The sequence below is a fragment of the Manacus vitellinus genome, unplaced genomic scaffold (genome assembly GCF_001715985.3).
Source record: "Manacus vitellinus isolate BGI_N305 unplaced genomic scaffold, ASM171598v3 scaffold_5_pilon, whole genome shotgun sequence".
Taxonomy (NCBI): domain Eukaryota; kingdom Metazoa; phylum Chordata; class Aves; order Passeriformes; family Pipridae; genus Manacus; species Manacus vitellinus.
Window position 1 is genome coordinate 42996400 of NW_021940682.1, and position 12287 is coordinate 43008686.

Below are 12287 nucleotides of genomic sequence, written 5' to 3' on the forward strand. Positions count from 1 at the left end.
TTGAGTCTGAGCCACCATAAAACTTTAAGGGATATATTCCTCTGGTAGAATACTAACTGTCCTCTTCTGACCTTTTTAGTCTTCTCAGTGCTACTTTCTCCAAAGTCCAGTGAAGGATTTTTTATACCAGAGTCGAGTAAATGTCTGTGTTCCTTTCAATGTATATTAGCAAACACCTTAAAAATTCACTATTAATTTAATTTCCAGGTTTTAAAGTACATGTTTATATGTCCTACTTTTATGATAACTTTTCTTGGTTCTGCAGATTAAACGTTCAGAATTTACTGTAGTTTTACAGCCTGGTTAAACTGGTCTGCAGCCATGCTTCTGTAAGGCTGGTCTCACTGCTGCTCCTGGATGCATGTTTCTGCACTGTTTGTGTATCAGCCATGTTGCTAGTCAAGGACCTGCATAAAAAACCATGATGTTTTATTTCTAAGTTTGTTTTCTGGGATTAATTGTTACATAGCTGCATTATAGTTAGTGCTGACTCAAGTAAAGTGAAAGTAATGTGTACATAGGGCCAGAGTAAACCAGAAATAGGATCTTTAGATGAGAATTACTTGGCAGAAATTACTGACACAACAATAATGTTGGCCTTAGATGTTTCAGACCATCTATGTATTTCTTTCTTCAGAAGCAACTTTGGGTGTCTGTGGTTGTTTAAACCATGTAAGAATGTTAGATTGGTTCGGGTTGGTTATTGGCTTTTGATTATTTTTGCAATGTATAATGCATTCCCCTTCCCATCCTTTTTTTTTTCTACAGCATTTCATGAAGTTTCAGTTTACCCCAAGAAAGAGCTTCCATTCTTCATCCTCTTCACTGCTGGACTCTGTTCTTTCACAGCCATGCTTGCCCTCCTGACACATCAGTTCCCAGAGCTTATGGGGGTCTTCGCAAAAGCTGTGAGTATTCTCTGCTGCCACTCTCTTCTGGTAAATAAAGACACTGATGCAGGAATAGCTGAGCTAAATACTGCCAGATATCAAATATCTGCATATTCAGCAGTATAAATAAAACATCCATCGATATCTGAGCAGAGAGACATTTACACAAATGTTAAGGACACTAATCAGTAAAAGACACCGCTGTCTGCTGTCTCCAGTTTATATGGCTCTCTTGCTAGGCCGGATCTCTTGTGATTTTGGGCTTGGTGGGAAAAGCAAATATCTGTATTTTCATATATCATCCAATAAAATAAACTAATAAAGGTTTGCAGAACCCCTCTATATTTGTGAAGCCATAATGACTGCTGTGATTTCTAGTGCAATAGAAACTCTTAGTTATGAGGAGAAATAGAGCATACTGTTAACCAGGGCAAATTTCTGCGTCTTTCCCCAAACTGCCAAGAAGGAAGTAGTCTCAATATTTGCTCATAATTTTTCTTAACTACATCCAGAGAAGTCTCTCCTAATTCTGATTTTTTTAATCCACCAAGGATTAATAAATGTTAGAGGATGAGGGGGAAGAGCCATCAATTATTCTAGAACTTTTTTCTTTGAAAAACTGAGGACATCAGTGCTCCAGCATCCTAGGAGATGAAAAATCCACTAACAGAAGAAAATCTAGGATAAAAAACCCTTCTCCTTCTCCAAGAAATACTGAATATCCTCTGTTCTAATATATTTTCTCAAATATATTTGTATCTTTCGTAGGTCTTATGCTTCCAAAATGGCCTCCTGGCCTTGTTTTTAATGTCTTCAGTACTTTTGATTTGGGGAGCATAGGGAGTGGGGTGGAGGAAGCAAGGCTGAAAGGTTTTGGCAAATTCCACATTGTGAGTACTTTTTCAAACCCCTTTTCAAATGGCAAGAGACTCCATTTGCAAGTAAGCCAGGTCTTCTCTTAACTTGGACTTGTGAATGATAGAGATCTGGTACAGCAATGGTTCTTGCATCAAGAATTTTGTTTTGTTAGCTCTAGAAGACAGAAAGTAAGGTAAGTTGTAGCAAAAGATACCACTTCTATCAGAAAAAAGTGCTGAAATGTACCTGAAATATTACTGCTTTTTCTTGTTTGTTGAGTTTGTATGTAGGTGTTTGGTGGACAATGTGTGTAACTTGGGCATCTGATCATAAACTTCTTTGTAAAGCTTTTCTTCTGTGTGGTAGTTGGGGGTTTTTTGTTCCTTATGTTATTGAAGTGCATGACCCTTGTTTGGCTCTTTCAATTGAATTTACAATTTTCTAATACTGTCATAGTTACTGATCCCAAATCTGTCCCTATTAGCCTTGATCCTCTGTTTATCAGCCTTGTATCCTGAAAAAAGAATATGTCTTAAGCTGGCAGCATGTGCTTAGTTCTCCTGCCACAGGCAGTGAGCTTCTGGAATTGGAGAAAATTAGTAGCCTGTTTTCATTGGCTTAACTCACCCAGCTGTGGTTGCTGAGTGCAATCAGAGAGAGAGAGTGAAAGTTACACTGGTGGTGTGTTGGTAATTGTTTCTCTGTGGTTGGGCTTCCAAAGCCGTTTGGGGAGTAAAATCAGACCAGAAGGATCTATTTCCCAGATGTATAAGTGAAGCTGCCATTGGTGTTAATAGATAGATAGGTACCCCAAGGCTCTGTATGGCATTATCAAGTTCCACATATCAGAGCAGGTAAAGCTCCTGGTTGGTAAAATAAGCACAGACAAATAGAATTTAAATATGAGCTACATTATGTGCATAAAGATGGAACAATTACTCAAGATCTCAGAACCTGTGTGGATGCAGTTAGTATGTCAGTTAACATGTATTGTGACTTGGTTTAGCTATATATTAACCTTCATAAACTACTACATGCAGCAGCTGAGTTTTGGTTGTACATGGGAAGGGCAGAATTTTAGCCTGTGAAATTAATTTGGTAGCTCATAGAAAAGCTTTGATTCAGAAGGTTCATTGTGTTGTCTCCTCTGGGAAAAGTGTCCCAGGTGCAAGAGATTGAAGAAAATCATAGCAGACATTTCTTTAAAATGTGGCTGTATCAGAACAGAGTAGGAGAGGTTGGCCAGGCCTGACTCTTCCCTTTCAGTTTTAGGGAAGATAGTTTCATAAGTAATTGGTTCCCTAAATAGCTAAATGATGAATGTGATGACTGTTTCTGTGGATATGTGTATTGAATTGCATGTTCCTGTCTGGTTGGTAGTCACTGTGATGGTGGTATATTACGCTGTGAAACTGTGCACATATGCTTTAATTTCTTCTTATGTCTGCCAGTCCCAAAAGCACTGCACAGATGTAGTATCGCCACCATGGTGTAGGCCTATGTTACTGTAAGTTGGTATTTACCATATTTCACAAAAACTGAATAATGTACCATGGTTGGGCCTTGGGCTTTGACCTGTCCTCCAGGTAGCATCTTCATGCACTTTTCCATAGCCCATTGACTCAGAGACTGGGAGCTTCAAGGTGGAGAAAGTCCTCTAAGTGCTGAGCACCCCTTCCATGTCATCATGGCTAGGCTTCGTGAACGATGTGAGAGACTGCCAAAGGTGGCCTGTGCCACTGTGACAGTCCCTTCCAACAGCCTGCATTCAGCCGCTGGATGCAGAAGTCAAAGGTATTTTAGAGCTCCTTTCCTCTTCTGGAAGATTTAACATAGGATGGAATTTATCCAGCTCCATCAGTGCACCCGTGTTTTAGATCCAGAACCTGCTCTGAATGCTGTGGTTTTAATTTTTGCTAGCCTTTCTAACAGAAAACTTTCGGAAGTGAGTTAAGATATAAATACAAGCAGAACAAATTTCTGATTGCATGGCTTCGATAAAATTGCCAGCACAGTGTTCGTAGTATTGAATTTCTTTCATTGACATGCAGAAATTTAACAGTGTGGAAAAGCTTGAAAGCTTTTGCATATCTGTTTTAATCAAATGGTGCTATTCAAAAGGTAGTCCCAAAAAGCTGCTTTCTGCCAGCTTTGAAATAACCAGGTTGACTTTCTTTTAAAATACAAAATAATGATAAAAAACTTTTTACAGGTCTCTTATCACCCCTTCTTCCACCCTGAATTCTTACTGTACTACTGGTGCTGGTTTTTTTGATCCCTGTGGAAAAGACAGTCAGTGTCTAAAGGAAATGCAGAACAATTAAAAACAACCCAGACAACAACAAAGACAAACAAAAAAACCACCGCCAACTGCTATCATGCAGACTAAGCTCTCCTGGGTGCTGGCAACAAACCAGATAGGTGTCTGACGCATCTACCACTGATGTCTGAGAAAGGGAGCACAAAGAGCTTTCCAAGGGCCAGGCAGGCCCAGCACAGATGTTTACATCAGCTTGTACAAGAGAGTAGGTGGCATCCTGAACTTCTTGCTGTCAGCAGAAGTTTTGCTTAGACTTTATCGAAGCCAGGCTTTTGTACCCATGACTTTAAATGTGTTCTGTAGACCAGCTAATTTTCCAGGTGGAGAAAAACTTGGCTTCTTTTCAGCTACAGATACTTTGTGGAGTTTGTTACAGAATACAATTAACTACTTGAGCAACAAAATTCCTATGAATTGCCATAAAACTCAGTGTAAGGCAAATTATTCTTGTTTCTTTGATTTAAAAAGTATGTAATTTGCACTGGTTACAAAGCTGAGTTTTATTCAAGTAGATCTGATGGTACAAGCTTACCACATAAATCCAGTGCTTCTCAAAGAGCAGAAGCTATCCTCTAATGAGCCTTTTGCATTTGGCAAAATTAAAGGGACATATTTATTTCAGCACTTCACAGCTTAACCAGAGGGAATGCCTCTACTTGGAGGAGCCACTTGAAATAGTGACAGCAGTCTCTAAGATGATCAATGTTACATTGATTCAGCTGCAGCTCATGTTATACAGCTTGACCTTTAGTACCACGACTGAAATATTGTGTTCTGCTTCAGTTAGAAATTTTTTCTTGGACCTGTGCTTATGACAAAATGACACTACCAGTGATGCCGTTACCCAGTTTTCCCATGGGAGTTTTCCATGTATGGTGTCTGCATTGTATGCAAACACGTCCAAGAGGAAAAATGAATTAGAGTGCTTAGTATTGCCTTTAAAATGCATAAGCATCATATATGCTGTACTCTCTCATACACATATAGGGCCACAACATAGCTGTATGTAATGTGTACAGTTGAATTGCAGGTAATGTAAAGCACAGTAAATATGCATTTCCCAAAATTTTGGGAGTGCTTTGAGGACCTGAGTTCTGAGATGTGTATCCAGAAGTGTTTTTTTCCTGTGATAAAATGTTCCCTGTCACATGATTTTTTTTCACATATGCCTGTTCTGAGCATTAATTATTGAAGCCACTTCTAACATTGTGTTTTCTAATAGAGAGAGAATGTTAAGATAAATTTAAGTTAATGATACAGACCATGTTAAAATAAATTCTAGTTCATGATGACCCTGTAGATAACCCAGAACCATTTTAAAACTGACTCTCAGGACACACTTTTAATCTTTGAGAAATGGTCTGGCAGACTGTGCCATTATGAGAATGCCTCTCTTTCTAGGTTTTGGGTTGAGCTTTTAGTGGCTTCAGAATGAGCCTGAATCTAGGATGTGAGATGTGTGAAAATTTTTGTAGTTTGTCACTTTGATCTTCACAAAAATAGGGCTCTTGCTTTCTTTACTGCAAAATCCAGAAATCTGTGTATATGCAAGGCTCAGAATTTGGCAGAAAGTCTTTATATATGAATTATGTAATTTTTATGCTGAAGGATTTTACGGAGGAACACAGCAAGAACATCTTGTCTTATTGGACAGCTTTCTCTTGAGATGTATTGTTTCCTGGATTTTGATCTGAATGTGTGTCTGATTTCTTTGCAGTTTCTCAGCACCCTCTTTGCTCCTTTAAATTTTGTGATGGAAAAAGTAGAAAGTATCCTGCCCTCCAGTCTGTGGCACCAGCTGACAAGGATCTGAGGGAGCACATCGCTGACTGACTGCCATGACATCTTCTGTGCCAACTTTTTGTTGACCACAAGAAAGCATGATAAAAAAGGGAAGCAGTTCTAAGACTTAAAATCACTTCATGGATTGTCTGTTCTCATAAAAACTGTTTTGTTGTACAAATTACATTGCTGTTAGGTTCTATTATATTTTGCCTTCAGAAAGAAAAACTCAAAAATAAACTTTTGTGTATTGTAGCATTACTGTCTTCTGGCTTCTTCAAAGCTTAGATTCTAATTTTTGTTTATAAACACATCTGCTTCACCATACCTAGGGCTTGGCTACCTGTTCAGTTAATGAAAAAACCACTAATAACTTTACAGTTCAGTGACATTGTCACTGTTTTTTCTTGAGTTCACTGGGTGAAGGCCTCACCGCTACAGAGGCTTCTGGACAGTTAAAGCTCTTGCTTAAAGCAGCTTTAGCCTCTCCAGGCAGTTTGGATGGCACACTGGGCTTCTGATTCCCCTCTCTGCACAGAGGTCAGTTTTATCCTCATCTGAATTTTCAAGAAGTCCACATACTTGACAGATTTTCTTCACATCGCTGCTATTTCAGGTACCTCCAGAAGCTCCACGCATTGTTCTCTGACTACAGAGCAAAGCATAAGTAATGGCAGAGAACTGAAAACAAATATACCTGTAGTGAGCCATCATTGCATTGATGCTCTTACGTATGTCTTTCTGAGTTTTTATTGCATTAGTAGTAGTTTTCAAATACGAAGGAGCAGGAGCTTTTTCTTGTACACATGAAACATCAGCATTATAAACTGTTGCTTGAGACCAGAAGCTCATTAGCAAAATTGGTGTTAGTTCATGCACAATTAATAGAGAGGTTGGTGTTTCCCTTATTAGTGCTCACCTCAGGAAGTCTTATCTTTGTGCTGTGAGAGGTTTAGACTAAATATTCATTTATAACTTACCCCTGTAGATAGAAACTTCCTGCAGACACCTCTGCTAAGGCACAAGATCAAGATTTTGATCTGGAAGTTGAAGCAAGCAGTCCTCTCTGTCAAGAATTGGAAGTGAATCCTTACAGATGTCTCCAGGATTTTTTTTTCAACTCCTGTTCCAGATAAGGAAACTAACCCTGATGAAGCGGATCAAAAATGCCACTTTGCCATTTCAACTTTGCTATTCTAAAAATGTTGAGCAGTTTGAGGGACTGTTATCCCTAGCAGCTAAGTTTGTTTATCAATGAGGGAATGAGTTAGCAAAGACAAAACTCCCATTACTGGAGTTGGTATAAAAGGAAAGTGTTTCTTAACAGCAGAAGATGCATTACATTATTTTCTGCCCTCGTGATCACAAATGTGTTAGTCTGGTAGAAGACTTAAGTGAGTAAAAATACCGTATTAAAGCAAACACTGCTGTGCTATGAGGGAAAAAAAGGCAGCCCCACACCAGGAGAAATTGGCTATAAGAGTGAGACCTGAGGGAAGACATAGGTGATCGGTGAGCCCCATGGCCAAATGTTAAACCTGGTGAGCTGTGTCGTTGTTGGGAATTTGCATACAAGTTTTTCATCTCTGGCTATTATTCCTGCAAAGCAATTCACTGTAATGTATGGCTTACAGTTAATGTAGTAGGTGGCATAAGATTAGAAGTAGTGGATTGCTCGTGGATAAGCATGTGGAAGTGTGAGATGGGCCAGTATTTGTGTTCTTAGATTTGCATTTGAATTGCTAGAATGGCCACTGAAAACACCTTTACAGCAGGTGCTCCTGTGTATATCTAGCTGAAAAACTAGGGATAATCATATTAATTTGTTTGCCTCACAACAGCACTGTCAGAATTAAAGGCTAGTGAAAGTCAGAAGAATCAGGCGTAGTCAGCTCTTCTCCTGGGCTTTGTATCGCTTATTCCCAGCCACCTCAAAAACGTTTCAAAGTTCATTTATTTATCCTCTACATTTCAAAAAAACCAAATTGCTGTGATTAACAGTCCTAATATGTATTTGCACATCACTTTATATCTAGCTATATAGAGAAATCTCCATGTTTGTCAGCAGCTAAGGTAGTAGTTTTGCCTTCTGTTTGAAGAATTATGATCTGTGTGGGAATTACTATCTGTAATAATCTGATAAAAAGAAACGTAACTCCTGGAAGAATCTTGAACTATGGGGAATATTTAGGAACTCAAAAATACCTTTATGCAATTCTATCTCTACCATTTCTAGTATCCATCTCCCTGATAAGCAGTAATGAGCCATGGATTTTATCTAGAAAATCTCTCTATAGCTTTAATTATAATTCTAGGCATCTGGAAGACTAGGCAAGTCAGACGAAAGGATTTTCTTTTCCATTGGACAGAGTTGGTTGCCTTAGGCTTTGCTGCCTCTGACATGTTTCCTGTGAAGTTCACCATGGCTTAGATGAAAAGGCAAATACACCCCACAATTATAATGATGGAAAGCCTCTGGCTTAGTGCAGAGATGAGCCTTCTGGAAATCTGCTTCAGATAATAATTCACCTGAATCTTCAGTTTGCAGATTTAGAGGTGGAGGGTGGGGGGAGCTTTTTAAATTCAAATCTTAGCAGTTCCTTTTTTCTTTAAAGCCAGCCTAATAGAATTTGGATGCACACTATCTCTTTACACTGTAACCTGCATAGAACAAAAAAGGAGAGGACCCCCCCAAGGAGTGTCAAGTCAAGCTGGCCACCTTCTATCCTTCCCTTCCACTGGGTAGATTTACAGCTTCTCCAAGGCAGGAAGTGCACTGGTAGGGAGGGCTGCTTTCTCTTCATCGTTTTGTGTGAATGCTGAATACACAGACTGTGATTTTTCAGTGGGAGAACATAGAAGTCCTTACCCTGGTAGAAAATTACCAGGGGTTTTGCTGTGTTGCAGAAACCTGCAGAAGCTAAACATCCAAAGGAAGCTGCACCTCTCTCACTCAACGCACACTCCACAGCCAGTGTGGCTGCCACCGATGGAGACCTTGTAAACCTCAGGGCTCTGATTATGGAGTGAACAAGGTGGCCCCTGGCCCCAGCTGCCACCCAGCTTCCTTCAGGGCTCCTGCCCAGCTCCCACCGCAGAGGGAGCTGTCAATGTGTTGATTCATGTGCATTTGCTTCTTTCACACAAGAGACCTTACTTTATGAAGTCATAGCCATTTCAGCAGGCAAATGAGCTGTTATATGAAAAAACCCAACCCAAAACCATGTTTGTGATTACAGCCGGTGAGCTGCTGCTGTCTTTCAGATAATAAGTTCATTTGTTGTTGTTTGAAGTGGCAGAAGAAACTTGCAGGCTCTGATACGTGATCTCAAAACCACCTCTGCCCTTGGAGGTAGCCATGCTCTGCATGAAGGCTGTAGCCTTTCCAAAGAGTGCGGGGCAAATGACATGTAGAACAGTGAGTGTTGGTACACTTTGTGCTGCCACAGCGGATTAAGAGCTGTTTTTTTCTAGGAAAAGCACCTTCTCCAGCTCCAGATCTTCATTAATCCCCAAACATTCCTTTCCCCCTTGCCACCATACACTGATGCCCACAAGAGGCTGGACATGGAGCCTGCAGGCAGAGACCAACAGTCGTGGTTTGGGCATCCAGGGTGGCTGCCCTTCAGCAGCTGTGCAGCACAGTACCAGAAATGCAGTATTTTATTTCTAATTCACAGCTGCAAAGAAGGTTACACAGGGATGGGAGGTCAGAATGAGATGCACAAATTGGGTTTAGGTAATTTTGCAGGAAAAAAAAGCAACGATCTCTCAAGTTTCAATGCCCACATGCCCTAGCATACACCACCATTCCTAAGTCATTCCCCATTTTCCATGTGATAAAAGAAAATTACATTTTTTAAAGGAGATTTCACATAAAACAGCTCAACACACTTTTTAGGGTAAAGTTTTTTAAAAAACAGTATAGTGGGGAGGGAGCAATCCCAAAAAGCTTGGCGGGCTAACTGTTTTAGGGCGCTGTTAGATTCTGAGTTCATGCAGCAAATTAAAGGGAACTCCCTCAAGAAAACTGGACTGCCTATTTAAAGAAATAATCCTACAACTTTTTGCTTCAGCTAACATTATTCTGACACTAAAGTGTCTACCGAGGGACAGCTGTTTCCTCTTCATGACTAAATAAATGAGTAAATTTATTCCATAGAACAAAATACAGGATTATTTAATTTGCCTTGCCTGATTTCTGTTTCTTCTTTTTTTGCTTTCTTTTTTTTTTCCCTTTTTTTTATTCTTTGTTTAATTAGCTGAAGGTCACGGAGGGGCCTTTCCTAGCAATATTTACATCTCTGAGTGTCTTTTGTCACTAAGAAATAGCAATAGCTTCTGGGAGTGCTTTTTTTCATGGAAGAGACAGCAAAAATACTTACAGTTGTAACATACCTACCTTGAGCTCTTTAAAAAAACCAAAAAAAATATAAACCCAGAAAAAACAATCATCAAAAAAATGGCCAGCTCAGTGCTTACACAGTTGTTAATGCTGTGAAATATTTTGGTTTTCCTCTGGTGAAGTGGGTTTGGTGGAGGCATCACATCTCAGCTTATTGATATGGCACGTCTGAAATGGGAAAGTCATCCTGCTGTGCGTACCTGGCATGTGCTTGGTGCTGGATGGGGTGACAAAGGACACCGAAAAGGCCAAGGTACTCAATGCTCCCATCTTCCCAATAAGACCGGCCTTTAGGAACCACCAGCCTCTGAGACCAGGGGAAGATTTGGAGCGAGATGTACCTTGGTGCAGGAGGACCAGGTTGGTGAATAAAAGTTCCACCTTTAATACCATAACCCCAAAACACTTTACCTGGGACTGCAGAATTCAGGTGGGTTGGTTTTCTGGAGTATTAACCAGATAACAGATTTAAGAAGAGATCTGATTTTACTACCTTTCACTCCACTGCCTAGAACAAATTCCCTTGTAAGAATGAGGCTTTCTTTTTTTCCAAAACATTGAAATATTTTCAGCTTTATTACACAGGAAATTTTTAGACTACTCAAAGTCTCCCTGAATTTTTCAAGCAAAATGGCACTAAAAAATTAAAAATTATTATACTGCTTTTAAGTTCTTTAAGCCTTAAAATATGATATTGCTCAGGCTATGAACTGCATGCAGATTTAATTTCACAGTGAAATCCTAATAAAAATTCTCCTTGGAGCTCACCTTTAAATACAATTATGTATGAAATTTTCCTTATCCCACCCAGAGTCAGAATTGCCAGCAGTAATGGGGCCAGCAGTATAACCACTGAACTGCACATGTGCACATACATAACACACACACTACACTGCACGTGCACTAACATGCTGGCAGGGCTGTTCCCACGAGCAGTTGGCTTATAGACAGAAGTCTGATTATTCTTACTTCTAGCCATGACCATTGCCATATACAGTAACTAAAACTTATCTTATTGTCCAAATAAATACCCTTCTGGATCCTCCTCGTCTTTTAATGCCAGCTGTGCCTTCTGGAGATGAATTACCCATTTTAATTTTTAATGATACAAACTTTTTCCAAAGCCTTGCAGATGTAAATGACTGTTCTCTCAAAACTGCTGAATACAAAACCTCATTTTTTTAAAATAGTTAAAAAGCAAAACCAAACAAAACCAAAACCAAACAAAAACACAAACAACCTCCCAAATCCAAACAAAAAACCAAAAAAACCCAAAACAAAACAAAACCAAAACATACCAAAAACCAAAACAAAGCCAGAGTACTACTCACTTTATTGCCTTAGTTTGCTACTTGGATATTACTTTTTCCTGCACTGTTTGTACTCACTAGGGTTCTTCCAGTCTATTTCATTTTCACATGGAAATTTCACCTGTATCTACAATACATTCTATCACCCATTCAACCTCCTTTCCCTACTTTATTTTTTCATGACCTTGCCTGCCTCTACTCTTCATGGGTGCTCTTCCAGAGCCTTATTAGACTTATTGTCACAGAACCCATCTTTCTCTTGGCTTGTTTGCTGGTCTCTGCCTGGAGGAGAGGCAGCTGGTCCCTCTCTGACCCAGTTCCTCTCCACCAAGGCTGTGAGATTTCTGGGCCTTCTGAGCCTGCACATCTACCCAGCAACTTGTTTTGTGCTGACCCCAGCCCAGCATATGGACCTGACACAACCTGGAACTGCCTCCATCAAAGGTGGATGCACTCTGAATCATAGGCATAAGTTTTTGTAGAAAGTATGCAGAAAAAATCTCATTTGAAAGTCCTCGTCTGAATAGAAAGAATAATTTTGAACACGCTTTAAAGATTTATTAAATTTAAAAGAAGACAGAAGTTGATAAATTCTTTAGAAACCAAATCATTACCAAGGCAAGGCATTTCCTTCTCCATCACTGTTTGCAGATGTTTTTCCACTTATTCTGCATGCGAAAAAGAGGAAACCTTATCCTTAGGTAGTCGAGTGTCCTGTACCC

At 39.7% G+C, this 12287-nt stretch overlaps 1 protein-coding gene across 3 annotated transcripts in view; it reads left to right on the forward strand.

The window, feature by feature from the left end:
- Positions 1 to 6108, forward strand: part of ST7 (suppression of tumorigenicity 7) — a 143754-nt gene extending 137646 nt beyond the window's left edge. For all 3 annotated transcript variants that reach the window (XM_008932473.3, XM_018080577.2, XM_018080578.1), the window contains exons 14-15: positions 769 to 908; positions 5786 to 6108. In XM_008932473.3, the coding sequence (XP_008930721.2) occupies positions 769 to 908; positions 5786 to 5881 (236 nt within the window). In that variant the 3' untranslated portion in view covers positions 5882 to 6108. The remainder of the gene's footprint in view (positions 1 to 768; positions 909 to 5785) is intronic.
- Positions 6109 to 12287: the final 6179 nt, after the last annotated feature.